We start from the raw sequence: 17635 nt of genomic DNA on the forward strand, positions 1-17635 counted from the left end.
TTGCTGATGTGAGAGTGGTCATGGGCATTGTGCATGTTTTATCTTGGCTTAAGAAATGATGCTGTCTTGGCTGCAGGACATAGCTAAAGGTGGAGTAAAGAAGCAGAGTGAGCTTTATTACCTGTGTAACAGCAGAGTTTGGACTCACAAGTGATGTTTTCTTCTCACTTACTGTTTGAGAAGGTGCGACCTCACTTAGGAGATGAATCTCTTTAGCACTGAGATAGCTGGGGATTTGTCTGGTGTTTAGGAATAGAAAGCAGAAGAAAGAATGCCCATCAGTGGTGGGGTGTCTTGATCTGTAGTGCTTTGCAGAATACAGAGGTGGTTCCTTACCTCAAATATCCTAATGGATGCTGTGTTGGGTGTTGGGAAGAGGTGGGGATCAAAGAGGAGCAAGGCCGTTGGGTTTCAGAATCGCTTCAGCTCTTGATTTAAGGGTGATGCTCTAAGTTTTTCCTGCATCTATAGGTTGTAAATAGATATGAAAAGAGCTTTTTTAATAAATAAGCAATGAAACTCCTGCACCTGCCAGCCTTGGGCCTGAGACCTGTTGTACCTCAGGGCCCACTGGAAAATAAGACGACCTTGCTCCAGGATGGATGTGGAATCCTGTGCACGCAAACACAACAGAATAAGTGAAAGAAAATCCTTGTGAGATGAAATAATGCCAAATAACTTCAGTGATCTTTGGCCATATTTAGAAATGCTGTAGGCTGAACGTTATATTGGAATCTTATTATAGATCATGTCAGATAAATTCCTTTGCTTCTGTTCGTCGTTAGAATGTTTGGGAGGGGATTCATCCCAAGAGGCTTATCCTGGGACAGCTCTTGCCTGTGATCTCTTAGTCTTGGAAGCTGAAGCATGTTAACAAAATGTACTATATTTAATATTAAACAAAACAACAAACTTCTATGATTGTAATGGTCACTACTGGGCTAGAACTCGGCTTTGAAGGATGCAGGAATATTCCTCCAGAAACCAGGATCCAGAAGGAATGGTTTCTGAAACATGAGCATCAACAGGAGCTCAGGCAAAGCTGAGTTCCATGGCTGCCGCCTCGGAGGCAAAATAAGTCTCTAATCCAAGTGCAATGAGAAGTATGTTGTGAGGCTCCAGAGGGACTGAATTGTGTAGAAGAACCAACAGCGTTGAGTTACAAACTGCTCCTAATGTAGACACAAACTGTCTGCAAGAATGGGAGCCTGCACTGCTCAGACAAGCTCTGTGGGGTCATGGGGGGTTGTCTGCTCTATGGCTGCTGCTTATCTCCACACACTGAGGCAGGGGGTGAGCTTCCCTCCATCGCTGGAGGCAACAGGCATGTGGACAGACACTGTGGTATAGCTGACTGCGAGTCTGCACACTGGTGTTAGTGTGGGGTACCTGGTGGTGTGGCTCTCATGAGTGGTGGAAGGGAGCAAGCAGCTGGGAAGGTGAAATGAGTGAATCCTCGCAGTGTTAGAAAGAACAAGCATGTGCAGCTTAGGATTTGGATGATCTTAGGTGCATGTTAGCTGGAGGTTTAAAGTGCAGTGAAGGTGAGTGCCAGCAGTAGTGATGGAAGCAGAGAGGTCTGAAGACTGAAGCTGAGTCTCCCCTTAAGTATTGCATAACTTCTGATGGGAAATGATGTATCCCAAATCATTTGGGACAGTTGTTAACTAGGCTGTACACAGCTAGAGTGTGCAAAGACCAGCCCTGGCCTGGACTATTTGGAAGCAAAACTGGATGAGCTAATGAGCCTTCCCATTCTTAATTGCTTTTCTGTCCTGGCACGGGTAATTCAGCATCCTGTTTTCTTTGTTAGTCTTCAATAAAGGTTTTGGAGTCCTGCTTCCTGGACAGCTTGTCACTGAATAAACTCATCTTACTCTAAAGGATATGTGGTTGTTCGTCAGCTCTGAACTCTTCATCAGCCAATGTGAAATGAGAAAACGCAGTGTGGTAGAGGAGATCATGGGGCTTTCTGCAGAGGTGGCAGCTGCCTTAAAGAGAGAAAAAACCTTATGTTTTTAAAGACCATCTGTGCCTTGGTTACTTGAGGATTTAGGATCTTACCCTCTGCCACAATAGATCTCGGCAGCATCAGCTAGACATGTACTGAGGGAGAGGTTGGCCTTGAGATGCTATCTAACCAGTGTCTCTGAGGTCAAGAGGGCTGATTCCCTGCAGCCATAAGTTTGAACTATCTGTTGCACAAGGAAGCTTAACCTGGCCCTTTCAAAAGCTGGAAGCATTTTCATGTTGATAAAACCTCAGATTCGTGGAAGGTGGAAATACCCTCTGAGCTGCAGATAAACCTTGAACAGGTATCTGAGATCATGAGACTGGGGGTTGCAGTAAAGAAGGCATCAAGGCATCTTTTTTTTTGCTGCTGCTTAGCTTTGTAGCTTGGACAGCTTCAGAGGTTTAACTGTTTGCAGCTGCATCAAGATGAATCTAATGAAAGGCTCTTGATCAGTGTGATCTGATGGTTTCAGGTGGTGCTTCCGCTGTCACATCTGATGCATTCATGAATCTTTTGGAGGCAGAGAAGAAAAAGATGGTGGGGTCAGTGCTTAGGACAGCCCAGCCTTGCAGGACCACCTATGTGGAAGTCGTGGTGCTGGTGGGTGTAAGAACATCACTGTCAGATCCCAGCAGAGGAACAAGTAGAATGGAGCTCTTCAAATCACCACCTGCTTTCTCTGCTGGAGCGTAGGCTCGTGGAGGGACAAATGCTCTTCCTTTATCCTGGGTGTTCCTCGGGACACACTTTGGCCTCTCCTGCCCTTGCCAGTTGGAATGTGAAGCCAACAGATTCCTTTTGAGTTGGCAAATACAACTCACCTGAAGTGGTTTGAGAGATAATGAAATCCTCGTAGTCTCCAAGTGTTCAGGTATTTCCTCTTCATGCCTTGTTCTCAGACCAGACCATTGCCCATGTCATGTCCAGTGTAACACAAGAGCCCTCATCAGACAAGTGATGTGATGGTGGGAGCAGCAGCAGCCTCTGTCCCATTCACTGGTTTCTTGTTGAATTTCTCTCATCTGCATAAGAGCAGGATGGAGAGTCCCCATCTCCCCTGCCTGAATTGCTCTCAGACAGACTTCCTTTAAGACACTGTGGCATGCAGATACCTTCTGCGGCCTCTTCTGGTGTTCTCTTTGAAGGCTTGTTTTCTTGTGCCAGCAAATAAGGAATTACTTAAATAGTAATGCTTGATATTCTGCTGAATGCCTGTAATGTACTGCAGGTTTCTTAATTCAGCTGGAAAATGTCTGATTCCATAAAGGCTTCTAGATAGTATCAGAAGGGCTGTTCCCAGATATGGAAAATTGGCTTCATCACAAGGTGGATACTCAGAGTTTGCATGTACTGGCCAGAGAAGAGCTCATTTGGTTGAGCAAGTTGTTTTAAAGCTTAACCCAGAGCCCTTGTTCTTGTCCTTAACCTGGGACACTGACCTGGCAGCAGAGTTCAGAGGTGGTACCAGGACCAGCTCGAAGGTCTTACAGCTACAGAAAGTGGATGCACAAAGTGCCTTTCCTGCAGCTATACAAGAGCAGGGATAGAGATAAACCCCAGGGCAAAGCCTCCTTTGTTTCCTTAGATAATGTGAATATAGGATTGATATTGTTTCTGGAGACTGACTTAATGTGCTGTGCAGGCTGATGTAGAGCCAGAAGGGACAGGTTTTGGTTCTCTTTAAAGGCTACAAAATAGTGCAGCAAAACTTGGCTGTGTTTTCTCTCTCACATGCTGTTTGTGCTAGACCTTTCCCTGCAGCTCTTCCTCTGAGCCCCAGCCTCTGCAAGCACCATGGCGTGACTTCACTTCCTCCATCACAAACAGACCAACCACGTTAACAAAACAACAACCTCCCCAAACCCCACTGCTGCTGATGTCCCATTCATCTTGCAGTGTTTTAAGGTTTCCTTTGTGTATTCATCCTGTGTTCTCACCTTCACAGGCCAGGTTCTGCATCCAAAGGGAACGCTCCTCCATTTGCCCTCTGAACCCAGTTTCATCCCACACTGAAGCCAGGCTCCCACCCTGTACAGGAATGAGTGGGCCAGGCCACTTGGGAGCCTTCCCTGACCTTTCACACTCCTGGCTTTTGGGGTTTTCTTGCAATACCAGGCAGGATTATTAGGTCAATAGTTGGTGTAATCTGCAGAGGATTACACTGGCCTGCAGCTGCTGTGAACTACAGGGGCTTTCCCTTAGAAAAACTATCTGTGTGTCCTCCAGGGGCTTTTAAAACATCCTTTTCTTTGTTAATTTGCCTCCTATCCAAGCCCTGCACTCGCTGGCTCACCTTTAAACTTGGCCCTGGAGTTTTCTGGCACACAAGTTGCTTTGCTATGAAGCTCCACTTGCACAGAAGGATCCCAGCATCATTCCCAGCTGTGACAGTGCAAAACAGAAATGGGAATCTCTGGTCCCTTTGCTCTGGCTGCCTCTTGTCTGGGAGGAAGGTTGGCTGCAGCTGCAGGTATAGAAGCTGCTCTGACCCTGTGTGACTTGTGTGCAAGACACATGTGGCCCAAGTGTGCTCCTGGGTCTTTTTGTGGGTAAATCCAGTTTACAAAGCACCCCCCAGAAAGAGAGCAAGGCTGAGTTGGGGCAGGCCACTTGATCACACCATTTCTCCTGGGGGAAGAGAAAGCTGTGTTCATCAAGGCATGCTATTTTTAAGAGCTCCTCAAGACCCTGGAGTAACCAGATGTCTGGCTCCTTGCTTAATCTTCAGTGTAACATCAGCCTGCGTGGGTCAGTCTCAGCTGTTGTGGCCTTTTCACCTGATGAAGAAGTGGGTTTAGTGGTTTTTTTCTGTATCCTATCCCCATGTCAGCTCTGCCCCAGCATCTGCTGCCAGGTAAAGGGATCAGACCAGAACTGTTCATATGGAACATCTTCTGCCCCTGCTCTCTTGTCACCTAATGCTGTGCTGGGCACCTCCTGTACCTCAGATTGGAGCCCTGCCTCTCCTGTGTTGCCTTTTTTGCAGGCAACTCCCAGCTCTCCTGTTCTCTTTCCAGCTTTCTTACTAGTTTAGGTAATACCTGGAGAGGGGCTTTGGACAAGGGCCTGTAGGGACAGGCCAAGGGGAATGGCTTGAACCTGCCCGAGGGGAGACTGAGCTGAGCTCTCAGGCAGAAGCTCTTCCCTGTGAGGGTGCTGAGGCGCTGGCACAGGGTGCCCAGAGAAGCTGTGGCTGCCCCATCCCTGGCAGTGCTCAAGGCCAGGTTGGACACAGGGGCTTGGAGCAGCTGCTCCAGTGGAAGGGGTCCCTGCCTGTGGCAGGGGTTGGGGCTGGAGGAGCTTTAAGGTCCCTTCCAACCCAAACCAGTCTCTGATTCTGTGATATCTGTGTTCTGCAGCATTGCATCAGTGCTTACAATACTGAGCCTTGGAGGTGGTTTATCTGAGAGATCTGCATACAGTTACAGCATCAAGTGTGGGTACCAGTTTTAGCAGACTGACATTAAAGTTCTGTCAGCAGACACGTTTTAAACTGTTGCTGCTGTCAGGTTGTTATTTCCTGACTGGCAAGAAGAAAGCTGCCTCTGGAAGAACTGACAGCTTTGCAGCCCCGTTTTGTCGTGTAACAGGCAGGTGAAATGATTTGTTGCAGTTCCCAAGGCAGGTTGTGTTTCAGCCCAGTCCTCAGCCTGCTGTGCCTGCAGTCACTGGTAAGGCTGGTGTTGAATTCCAAGCGAGCAGGATGACATCCTGCTTCTCCAGGCTGAACAGCTCCAGTCTGCAACCCAGTTGTTGTTAAAACCTGATTGCTGGTTAAAAGCTTTGGTTTGTGTCATCTTTTTGCTAGCACTGTTCATCAGGCAGGAAGAGAAAGAGGGAATTGTACCCTTGCAGAGGAATTCTCTGCTGAGGCTGTGTGCCTGTCGTTGTCATTCCTCCTGGGATGCTGAGGGTGCTGAGGGCTGCACTGGTGAGAAATGGAATCGGTTTAGGGTTATTTAGAGGGGAGCTGGTATGTGCTGGGAATTTTTGCATCCTGGTGGGTTTTATTTAAGCAGCAGCCACTCCTGTGAGAAGGGAGGAACCGGGATTAGCACAGAAATCCATGTCACCCTCATGCATGTCTGTCTGCCTCACTTCCGAAATCCTCCTGCTCACATCTGCCGGCTCTGACAGCTTGGCTGGGCATCGTGGGCAGGGTCTGGCAGCCCTGCTCTCTAGCTGCAGATAAAGCAAACAATGGAAGGCGAAGCAAATGTGCTCTGATGCTGCCACCTACCTATAGGTAGCTATAACTGCTCACTAGTGGGGTTTCAGTTTTTTAATGCACTACACGCAGGTCAAATTCAGTTCAAAGATGATTGTCCAGTGCTGAATTGCAGGAATAGTTCTGGTCGGACTGATCCTGCCCTGGGGCAAGGGGTGATGGGTTTTGTCTCTCCCATCCCTGGTGCTGGCCGGTTGCAGAAGCCGCCTCCCTCAGTGCATGAACCTGCTCTGACTCCACAGCTGGAATTCCAGTGGCCTGCAATCCTTGGAGGTCTGTTCCTCCTCCTGACGGCACTTTCCTGGAGAGGTTTGCAACACAAGGGTTGTGTAACCGAGGAGGCAGGAAGTGAACAGGCACTTTGCTACAGTCAAAGGTGGTTTTTTCAGTGCTAACTTGGGCTGCTTTAACCTTTGCCAGAACCAACGTCCTCTTCTCCAGTTAAAGGAGGCTCTAGACAGAAGGAAACTAATAAACAAGAAGGCACCAGTGTAGCTGCACTATTATGCCCTGAGGGACAAGCATGATTTGATCAGACAGCAGCTTGTTCAGATGGAGTTTGAGCTGCTGCAAGGCAAATTAGTTTGAATCCCTGTCAGGTGGAATCTGAGATGGATGGATCTCTGGACACAGGGATAAGGGTGTTTGCAGGGTAAGTAGCCAGTGGTTATGTGCTGGCATAAGAAGGACGTTGCACACAGATGAGCTGAAGCTTCACTGGTGGCTGGGAACAATTCCCTCCCCAATTCTCTCTTCCTGTTAGTATGGAGAAGTGACAACTCAGACTCCTGCCATGGCCTGGTGCAGGGCACAGGAAGCAAATGAGTACAGCACCCTTCAGAGGGCTTGGCCCTCGGCTAACCAGCTTTCCTTTCCTTTCCAGGTGTGGCAGATTCCCGAGAACGGGCTCACCCTGTCCCTGACAGAGCCAGTGGTGGTGTTAGAAGGTCATTCCAAGAGAGTCGGCATTGTGGCTTGGCACCCGACAGCGCGCAATGTGCTGCTCAGTGCAGGTACGGCGTGTGATGCACTCCATGAGCAGCTCATCCCATCCATCCCTCACGGTTTTCTTGCACACGGGGTATTTTGGGGAAGAGCTTCTTGACTCCTTTTGCTTCTTTCCAAGTTGCTTAGGGATGGTGAATCACAAGACTCTTAATGGCAGTGCCTGGAATACTGGGACACGTGGCTCACAGCCCCCTCCTTATCTTGGCTTCAGTTATATTAGCTTCAGTTCACAGGGATAAGAACCAGGAAATTGGCTGGAGGCATGAATTACAGTATTAAAATTGTTCCAGACTTCACTTGATCTGCAAGTTTCATCCACTGATAAATGTTCACATCTGCACTCTTCTCACCCTGTTTCCACATACTTCTATAAAAGGCCCAACTGTGCCTCCTTTTCCACTGATCCCTGCAAGGTATCCCAGAATTCCTTCCACAAGGTTTCCTTTGCAGCATTTCCCAACTTGTCTCCTTGATGGATATGGTCTGTGCAAGGACCACTGAGAAACAGTCACATCATTATGGAAATAAAATAGAGAAGTCATTAACCATTAGCATGATCCGAGGCTCTCATAGTGTAACCTTTAGGTTGGCACCCCGTAAAGGAAGCCAGTCCTTTCAGCTGGGCTGTCAGATGAGCTGTGTGATTCCTGTTGATAGAAATGCTTTTTGAGGCACCAGGTTGGTTTTGATCTGCTTTCCCCAAAAACAGTTGGAGTTGCAGACCTTGTAGCAGTTAATGCGGTGAAATTCAGTGTGAGAACATACAAAAGGAGGTGATTTTTCTTAAGTAGCTTGCTCAGACTCACAGGCAGCAAGGTGTTTGTGTCCAGGTTTGCTCCCAAGGAACAGAGAAGGGAGCCTGTCTGGTCTTTGTAGTCTCCAGGATTCTGGTGACAACAGACAGGTTCTGGATGTCTTTCATGCCCTTTGGGAGTTCAGGAGGCTTGTTACCTTTTGCCCTGTTATATGTTTTCACCCCTCTGGAGCGTTAGGAGGAATTGTTCAGTCCACACATTGAGCTTCCCTTACCTGGTCCTCCAGACCTGCTCTTTATTTTGCTGTCATCTCAGTCTTAGGCTTTATTCTTTGTGTTCTTGAACAAAACCACCCTCCTGATGGCTGCAGTCCTTGTGAAGCTGCTGACCTTGGCTTTGCTGCCTGACTTTGGTTTTCCTCTTTGTTCTGCTCTTTCTCCTGCTGTCACTTGCCTGGTTTACATCTGTGCCACTTTGACTCTTTGTACCACAAATCTCTCTGCCCTGAGAAGGCAGTGATTGGCTGCCAGCCAGTATCCTCACCTACAGAGAGCAGTGACTGGCTCCCAGCCAGTATCCTCACCTACACACTTGTAAGAACATTGCCTCTTTGCTCTGGGCATCTCTTGCTCTGTCATCCTGCAATGGAGCTAAGACCTAAGAGCTCTTGCACACAACTCCTGCAGTAGTGGTGGCCAGGACAGGCTTTCGCAGACCTCCCTCAGCTCCACCAGCATCTCCTGCTGTCGCCTCCAGCTTCTTCTCTGCCAGGGACCTCTCCTGCCTTCCCCATGCAGGCAGGCAGCACGTTGATGGAGGAGGTGGCCATCTGTGGGAGCAGTGCCCAAACCCTCCTGCATAAACTGCCTTCGTCTGAAAAGGTGATGGACACTTTCAGAGGAGTTTGATGCCTGCTCTGGCTTCTTGGTCCATTCTCTGAGCCTGTATTTGAGTGAGGATGTGCTGCCTGGAGTTCGATGCACATGAAAGTGGATGGAGTGTGTTTAAGAGACCACCTGAGGCTTGGGAGCTGCAGCAGGTTTATTCCTTGTTCCCTGCTGCTGGCTTATCTGTATACACCAGTATTGTGACTTTAGCTGTTGCTTTCTGGTTTAGGCTGTGATAATGCAATCATCATCTGGAATGTGGGAACAGGTGAAGCTCTCATAAACTTGGATGACATGCATGTGGATATGATTTACAATGTGAGCTGGAATCGCAATGGCAGCCTCATCTGTACAGCTTCCAAAGACAAGAAAGTTCGAGTTATTGACCCCAGGAAACAAGAAATCGTTGCTGTAAGTTTGCATGGGGATTGGTAAGGTGCAGCTTGGGTTTCCCTCCAGCAGAGAGTTAGCAGAAGCATGTAGAGAAAGAACCTTCTTGCTTGGTATCTCTCCACCATGTTTAGTCAAAGTGAGGACAAAACTACGGAAGGGCTAGCAATGGTCAAAGGATTTGTCTGGGTTTACTGGGATTAGTGTTTGAACAAGGATTTTAGGGCTCAGTTTTAAAACCTGCAGCAGTGTAATTCCACTTCTAATCCTTTTGTATAATTACAGTTCCAAAGTTACATACGCAAAGCAGTGATTCAGCAGCCTGCATGTGTGTTGTAGCTTGCAAAGAAGTCTGCCTTCCGCCTTGCAAGAGCCTGACAGGCAAAGCTGAAACAAGCCAGGAATGACCACTTCTTGCATAGCTTAGTAACTGGTTTCTTCTCTCCAGCATCAGGCAAAGACAGGTGGATGTTGCTCCATGTGGCTAGCATCCTGTGTGGAGGAGCAGTGTGTCCTGCCAGTGAATCCATGCAGCTAGGAGAAAAGCCACCACTGGATGGGCTTTCCTGTTCATTGCTGTAAATGAACATGATGTTGATAACCTGTCAATCTCTTCCAGGAGAAGGAGAAAACCCATGAGGGAGCCCGGCCCATGCGAGCCATTTTCCTTGCTGATGGAAACATCTTCACAACTGGCTTCAGCCGCATGAGCGAACGGCAGCTTGCCCTTTGGAATCCAGTAGGTTCCTGTCCTGTTACCCTTTGCTGTTGGAATGTCTGTTGAGCTTCTAGCCCACGCCTGCAGTCACTCACTATATTCACACTTCATATACTTGAGCATATTCCCTCTTCCATCCATTGCCTGCTCCTTCTTCCCATGCCAGAAGGCATTAGGCTGGATGTTCACTCAGTAAAGGAAATGAGTTCTCATGTACCAGTTGCTGCCTCACCAAGAGCAGCACTGAAGCTGCGTGTTTGAGGTGCCTGAGGAGGTGTGGGAGCAGAGTGTGAATGCTGCTTCATTCTGTGTGTTACATGTGCAGAGCAAGGCAGCACCAATCCTGTCTGGCACAAGGCGCTGGCTGACATGACTATGTCACATCTTCTCCTTCACTGTGAATTTCCTTGGGGCCTGTTTTTATTGCATTGTATGATTAAAATGTCCTTTGGGATTGTGTGAGCTTTTACAGCACGTGTAACACACAGATCCTTCAGCGTGGAGAAGACACCGCTGCGTGTTCACAAGCTCCAAAGAGCTGTTACCATTCTGTGATGCTGTGATTCTATGTTCCTGTGTTAACATCAGCTTTTTCATTCTTCATTAACATCTGGCATTTTTTATTTCCAGAAAAACATGGAGGAGCCAATAGCCCTTCATGAGATGGACACCAGCAATGGGGTCCTGCTGCCGTTCTACGATCCAGATACCAACATCATTTACTTGTGTGGCAAGGTAAAAAGAAGCTTTTGGCATCACTTGGTGTCTTTAGAGGGAAACTCCTGTTAATGATTGATGCCTATGAGTTGTTCCTCAAACTAGAACCAAAAAATGGGTACTGCAGCAACGGTCAGGGCTGTAGATGTATTGGGCTGCTCTGAAATCACTGTGATCCTCACTGTGCAGAACCATCAGAGAGCCTGTGGAGGGCTGGTCTGTAACTGGATGTTTCTTTGAGATGGATTTACTTAGGTAGAGCTGCTTTTAATGCAACAAGTCAGATACTGTCAGCAAAACACCTCTTGTTGGTGTGGACCCACCTTTATGGTAGTTCTGATGCCCATGGCTGGCAGAACACAGCAGTGCACTGCCTGGTGGGAGTTGCTCTGAGTAGCCTGAGAAGAGATGTATTTTGGGTTTGTTCAGCCTGGAGAGTGAAAGGCTCAGGGGAGACCTTACAGTGATATTCCACTGTGTAAAAGGGGCTGACAGGAAAGCTGGAGAGGGGCTCTGGACAAGGGCCTGTAGGGACAGGCCAAGGGGAATGGCTTGAACCTGCCAGAGGGGAGACTGAGATGAACTCTCAGGCAGAAGCTCTTCCCTGTGAGGGTGCTGAGGCGCTGGCACAGGGTGCCCAGAGAAGCTGTGGCTGCCCCATCCCTGGCAGTGCTCAAGGGCAGGTTGGACACAGGGGCTTGGAGCAGCTGCTCCAGTGGAAGGGGTCCCTGCCCGTGGCAGAATCCCATAGCCTGTGATTCTGTGATATTCTCCTGGTAAACAATGGAAGTTTTAGCCTGAATAAATAGAGATGGAAACTATGCCTTGGTGTGTGTTAGTGTTCCTGGAAGGAAGGGCTGTCGGAGGACAGTGATGGGTGCCTGCCCTGGCAGGGAGAGGGCTGTGGGCATGGGGAGCACTGGCCCCTCTGCCCTCTGCAATGATCCCTCTTCTGTTTCCTGCAGGGTGACAGCAGCATTCGCTACTTTGAGATCACGGATGAATCCCCCTATGTTCACTACCTCAACACCTTCAGCAGCAAAGAGCCGCAGAGGGGCATGGGGTTCATGCCAAAGAGGGGCCTTGATGTGAACAAGTGTGAGATTGCCAGGTAAGGAGAGAGCCTGTCGGGATGAGGGGTGATATCTCAGCAAGCCACTCCATCACAAGTTCAGCCATTCAGAAATGGGAATTCCTGCTTCTGCATCCAGATAGCACAAGCCAGGGAACATACTGGATGTTGCCCCCGGAGCCTTTTGATGCTCCTTTGGTTATTAATGCGAGCAGGAACCCCTGAGAAGGGAGCAGAGTCTGTGCTTATCTGAAATAGGTGAATATTGCAGCAGCAGTGCCTGGTGGCCAGGCTGAGGATGCTGGAGTTTGTGGCACTGGCCCCAAAGCAGGGCTCCAGCAGTGAGCAGAAGGCTGACTGGTGCATATGTGTAAATCACTGGTGCTGCCATCCCTCCTGGCCAGGGTTGGGACCCTCTGAAGTCACTGGTGCCAGTCCTGGGTGGTTTTCTCCAACCATTGCAGGACCCTGCAGGTCCTAGCACTGTGACTCCTTAGGGTTGCTCGTTTCTGGTCTCCTCTGTCTTCCCTTTACATTGTTGCATGTGAGTGGCACAACCGAGGCTGCCTTTGCACAGCACTGGCTGTCCTCATGTCTGAGTCCCACCTTCTCTTCTGATCTGAAAGGTTCTTCAAGCTTCACGAGAGGAAATGTGAGCCCATCATCATGACGGTTCCTCGAAAGGTGAGCACTGCCTCCTGGTTATGTGTTTGAAGCCAGCTCGTGCCCTCCAGCCCCAAAGCACTTGACCAATTCATCTCTTCTGGCTTGCAGTCGGACCTCTTCCAGGATGACCTGTACCCTGATACAGCCGGGCCAGAGGCAGCTCTGGAAGCTGAGGAGTGGTTTGAGGGCAAGAATGCCGATCCCCTCCTCATCTCCTTGAAGCATGGGTACATTCCAGGCAAGAACAGGGATCTAAAGGTGGTCAAGAAGAACATACTGGACAACAAGCCTGCCGCAAACAAGAAAAGTGATCTCATAAATGCCCCAAAGAAGGCAGCTGATGCCTCAAACACTGTGAGTAAAGTCCACAACCTTTTCAGGACATGAGATGTGAATACCAGGGTGCTGCATCCTCAGAAACAGTCATAAGAAAGCTCAGGCATCAAGTACCTTGGGATTTGGGTGCCAGAGGGTAACCTGGAGTTGAGGTGGTGCTTGAGTTGTGGTGCTCCAGGCAGGGTGTAGCAGTGGAAGATGACTGGGGACTGTGGCACAAGGGAAGGCTTAGCTTCTTGTTCCAGCCACCCACCTGCCTGGGAGAGCTTCTGTGCACCTCTTCTTGTGTGTAAGACCCCACTGTGGGACCAGTGAACCTCAGACCAGGCAGGCCCAGAAGGAGTTGTACAAGTCTGTAGGTAGCACAGGTATCATAATACACAGAGATGTAGAAGTGACCTCCGTCAGTCCCTAAAGGTTGTTAAAGAGCAGGTCTGGGCACAGTATGTCCTTGAAGGTTGCTCTGCTGGCACTGGGACTGCTGGTCCATGCCCTGAGCATTGCAGCTGTGGCAGTGAAAGGACCCAGTTCAGAGAAGCCCCTTGCTTTGGGACTCCCCTCTGCAGAGCACATCCCAGCCGCTCTCCTCCCAAGCACACATCTTATCTTGTCTTCTCTTCCAGCAAAACGAAGCCAAATTGGATGAGATTTTGAAAGAGCTGAAATCCATCAAAGACACCATCACCAACCAGGACGAGCGCATTTCCAAGCTGGAGCAGCAGATGGCAAAGATCGCGGACTGAGCGGGGCGCCAGCCCAGGCACATTCCAGTTCCCAGTTGAGCAAGCAGCAGCCTGCAGCATTCCAGTACGAGCTTTCCTGTTCTCCTCAATTCACGTCAACGAGAGCGATGATTTCAAGCCAAGCTTTTTAGTGAAAGATCTTTTTCTTTTTTCCTGATGTTTTAATGAATTTTGTGACTGTGTCAACCGAGTCCACCACAAAAAGTGCTACTTTGACAGGGTTTTATTTCCTTCCCACCCAGATGTTCTGAGTTCTTGACGACAAATCCATCCTTGACTCTCGATGTTGTGCCCAGAGATCTTTTTCTAGCTGTAGGGACCAATGCCACATTGTTCTTACCCATTTTTTAAAGTTGCCAAAAAAAAAGAGGAAAAAAAAAATAACTTGCTTTTTATTTTTCTGATTTGCCACTTTTGCAGTATTTGTGTTTTCAATTCCCAGGGACAGCACGGCCTCCGTGTGTGTGTGTGTGTGTATGTGTGTGTGTGTGTGTATGTGTGTGTGTGTGCTGAGTGTTTCTACTGCTCAGAGAACAAAACTGAAGCTATTTTGTATAAACCTTAGGTTTTGAGCTATCAGATGGGTTTCTGTTGCAGTGTGGCCAAGGCTGCTGCTGAGGCCCCCCAGGAGCTGCCTCTCCTGCCTCCCTGCCGTGTCCCCATCACCACTGCCTGACTGCTCACATTGGAAGTGGGTGCCATGGTTTAGTGGGAGGTGTCCCTGCCCATGGCAGTTGGAACTGGATGGTCTTAAGGTCCTTTCCAACCCTAACAATTCTATGATTCTAAGTCAGTCTGAATGAGGTGTTTCTCCCTAAAACACCTCTTCTTTTACTCAACTTACAAACTAACATCACTTTGCCCTTTGAAAGCATCCCCTTGTTTGGGATTCCTCCAGCCATGTGCAGAAGGGGCAGGTTTTTACTTTGAGGCAGAAGTTCCTTTCGTGCAGGAGATGTTTTTACCTTCATCCATGGAGTAGAGCTTCAGGTGAGCCACGGGGGTCTCCAGGTTCTCCGTGGTGTCTGTTCCAGCCACGTGTTGCTGTAAATACTTGTTTCTGCACCACCAACGCTCGGCTTTAAGAAGCTTTTGAATGCCACGAGCTTGCAATTCCCTGGCCCTTTGCTCAGTGCTGATGTTAGAAACTGAGGCTCTGCTTCCGAAGCAGCGTTAGCAGCAGCCAAGTGGCTTTATCACAATGGGTCTCCAGAAACAAAATGCATCTCTTAGTTTAAGAATCTTATCCTTCCTCTCCATCATTCCTGCCTCAGCACCCCACTGTGCTGGAGATCCATCCCTGGAAGTGCTCAGGGCCAGGCTGGATGGGGCTTGGAGCATCCTGTTCTAGTGGAAGGTGTCCCTGCCCATGGCAGGGGGTTGGCATTGGAGGAGCTTTAAGGTCCCTTCCAACCCATCTGTGATTCTCTGAAACCATTTGCTCCCAGATCAGATGAGCATCCTCGAGCTCCAGGCGCTTCACTCCCAGGTCAGTGGAGCAGTAGGGACTGGGAAAGGTGCTTTTGATCCCAGCTGGAGAGCTGCTTTCTCACATGGTCCTTTGGGATCCTTGCTGGAGCCACCCCATGAGCACACCAGGCTCATATGCTCCTCATGGGATTCCTTGGAGGCCTCAAGCTCTGCTTAAGAGGAATTGTGGCTGCAAGGGGACAGGTCCCTGTGGTGTGAGTGGGATCCATGTGCTCTGGAAGCCCCACTGGGCTGGATGGGTGCTGCCCTCCCCGCAGTGCTGGGGCGGTGTTGGCAACCCAAAGTGGACAAAGACCGTGGGGTGCCCAAGAACTGTTGGCTGAGGAGCCTCAGTGCCTGTCCTGGCCAGGGGCTGATCCCTGAAACAGCTCCCTGCATCCCTGAGCTGCATGCAGGGAGTGTGCTTGGAACCACAGCAGAGCAGCATCCCTGGTGGCTGCCGCTGGGCAGGAGGAACATGTCCCTTCCTCCAGGCTGAAGTGATGGCTTGGATTCTCGTTTTCCATTAGGATAGCTAGAAATCTTCACATTCCCTGTTTTCCCCAGTGTTTGCATGTTCAGAACTGGCAGGTTGAGGATTCTGTGTGCTGGAGAGATGTCTGTGTGTGTGTGTGTGTGAGGTGAAACCACACCGTGGGGATGGCCAAGTGACGGAGCTGCAGGGGGATGTGAGGATGTGTTCTGCTTGCATGGAAGCTTCATCCACGTGGGTTTTGTGTTGGAAGTGGTGAGCACAGGAGAGGAGTATCCATGACCACTGATGCTGGATTCCCAATCCAGTTTCTCCGGGTTACTTGCCTGTTTGGTGCTGGTTTTGTATTGCAGTAAATGGCTGAGATTTAAGGTGTATGTTTTAGTTTTATTTCAATTCTTCCTTTGGAAACCAAACCCATGATGCTCCCCCGATGCTGAGCTCTGTGTCCATGTGTTCCTGTTGCTCCAGGCCCGTGTGCCTGGGGATGCTCTGTGGTTTTCAGTTGGAGGCAAATGAGTGTTTGGAGCCTGGAAGTGCCCCAGGAGGCCAATGTGAGGGAGATGGTCCGAGGAGGGCAGAGGATTTAGTTGCTAAGCTTGTGTTTTATTTCATGGACCTGATGCCTACCCAGGCTCAACCGGAGTCAGTGCCTGAAGCTTTTTGTAGCCGTGATATCCCAGAAGAGAACCAGCGAAGTACCCGAACGATGCGCTCTTATAGAGCGGCCATAGTATCTGTCCAAATCTTTGCTTCCATTTTCAAAAGATAAAGGTCATTGATTATAAACTGCCTCTGCTTTGCTGTTTCTTTGCCTCCCTGCGTCCTGCACCCACCACACTGAAGGTTTAACCATACCCATGATGGTGCTACCCTTAACTGCAGTGATAGAAACCTGCCTGTGTGGGGTTGTGGCTGAGCAGGGACTGTCCTCTGGGACCCCACTGCTCATCTGCTGTGTCCCAGAGGATCCAGGGCCCATCCTTGTGGTCACACCAGCATTTGCTGGTGCTTTCCCTGGGAGTGAACCCGAGAGGTTGCCTGGATGTGGATGTGCTTGGGGGGGGTCTTGGCCAAGCCTGGGGTGATGTGAGCCCTGCAAGGACCAGCGTGGCCTGGGGTGGTTCTGCTCTTCCCCAGCTGGAACCTGCTTCCAGGGCCCAGAAGTGCTGCAGCAGCAGAGACAGCCCCAGCTGGGATGGAATCATTCGGTCCCCATCCCGGTTGGAGCACTGCAGTGTTTCACAGCTGCCCGGGGATGGGACAGCAATGCTGGAGATGGGATGCTCCCTGGCCATCCATGCGCACCCTGCACCCATCCCAGGGCTGCTGCTCCCACAGACCTGATCCCTGTTTTCCATGTGTGTTCCATCCTCTTCCCCCCCCTTGGCCATCCACAGGGATGGGGTGAGCCCAGCCCACAGTGCTGTGGGGGAGGCGGAGGCCATGTGTTGTTTATGGCCCCACAGCAGCGGATGTGCTCTTGCAGCATCCTTCCTGCAGCCGCAGCCCCGGTGCCTGCGGTCAGGGCGCCTGTTCCACCCGGTGCAGCACAACGTGCCCATGGCACAGCCACAGCCGGGTCCCTGCCGCCCCTGAGAGCTCCTCAGCATCCCTGGTGCTTGGAGGAGGACCCCGGCACAAAGGTGTTGAGCCAGGTCCTCATCCTCCTCTTCCTCTTAATGTGGAGGCCGTTTCCTAGGGTTGGGGTCCCTCTCTCACCTCTGGGTGCACCACGACCTCTCCACCACCATGGCCATGCCCACACCATGCCCGGGGTGGCCGCCAGCCCTTGGCACCACCTTCACATCACTTCTGCTTTCAGCACCCAGCTCAACCAAAGCCACCAGTGGGGCTGAGCCGTCCGGGGAGCTCCCATTGGGCACCGGGACCCGAGGGAGGGGTGAAGCCCCCTTTTGGGGTGCACCCCATCCCCACCGCCCCCCCCAGCCCCTGGGGGCTGAGAGGGCACCTTGGACCCTGCCCATGGCCTGGTCCTTGTGGCCCCGCTCCCGAGTGACGTCCTCCCCACGCAGGGCTCTCAAACCGCAGCAGCTCTTCCGTGCTGCCTCCCCCTTCCCTCCCCTTCCCTCCCTCACAGGCAGAGGTGCCCGCGGTGCCCCTCGGCTCTCGGCATC

At 50.4% G+C, this 17635-nt stretch overlaps 1 protein-coding gene across 1 annotated transcript in view; it reads left to right on the top strand.

Moving 5' to 3' along the window:
* CORO1C (coronin 1C) overlaps positions 1-16289 on the top strand; it is a 42860-nt gene extending 26571 nt beyond the window's left edge. The window contains exons 4-11 of the mRNA XM_034068158.1: positions 7126-7255; positions 9122-9303; positions 9902-10021; positions 10631-10735; positions 11683-11828; positions 12416-12473; positions 12564-12809; positions 13415-16289. Coding sequence (XP_033924049.1) covers positions 7126-7255; positions 9122-9303; positions 9902-10021; positions 10631-10735; positions 11683-11828; positions 12416-12473; positions 12564-12809; positions 13415-13534 — 1107 coding nt within the window. The 3' untranslated portion in view covers positions 13535-16289. The remainder of the gene's footprint in view (positions 1-7125; positions 7256-9121; positions 9304-9901; positions 10022-10630; positions 10736-11682; positions 11829-12415; positions 12474-12563; positions 12810-13414) is intronic.
* The last annotated feature ends 1346 nt before the right edge of the window (positions 16290-17635 follow it).

The sequence above is a fragment of the Melopsittacus undulatus genome, chromosome 12 (assembly GCF_012275295.1).
Source record: "Melopsittacus undulatus isolate bMelUnd1 chromosome 12, bMelUnd1.mat.Z, whole genome shotgun sequence".
Lineage (NCBI taxonomy): Eukaryota > Metazoa > Chordata > Aves > Psittaciformes > Psittaculidae > Melopsittacus > Melopsittacus undulatus.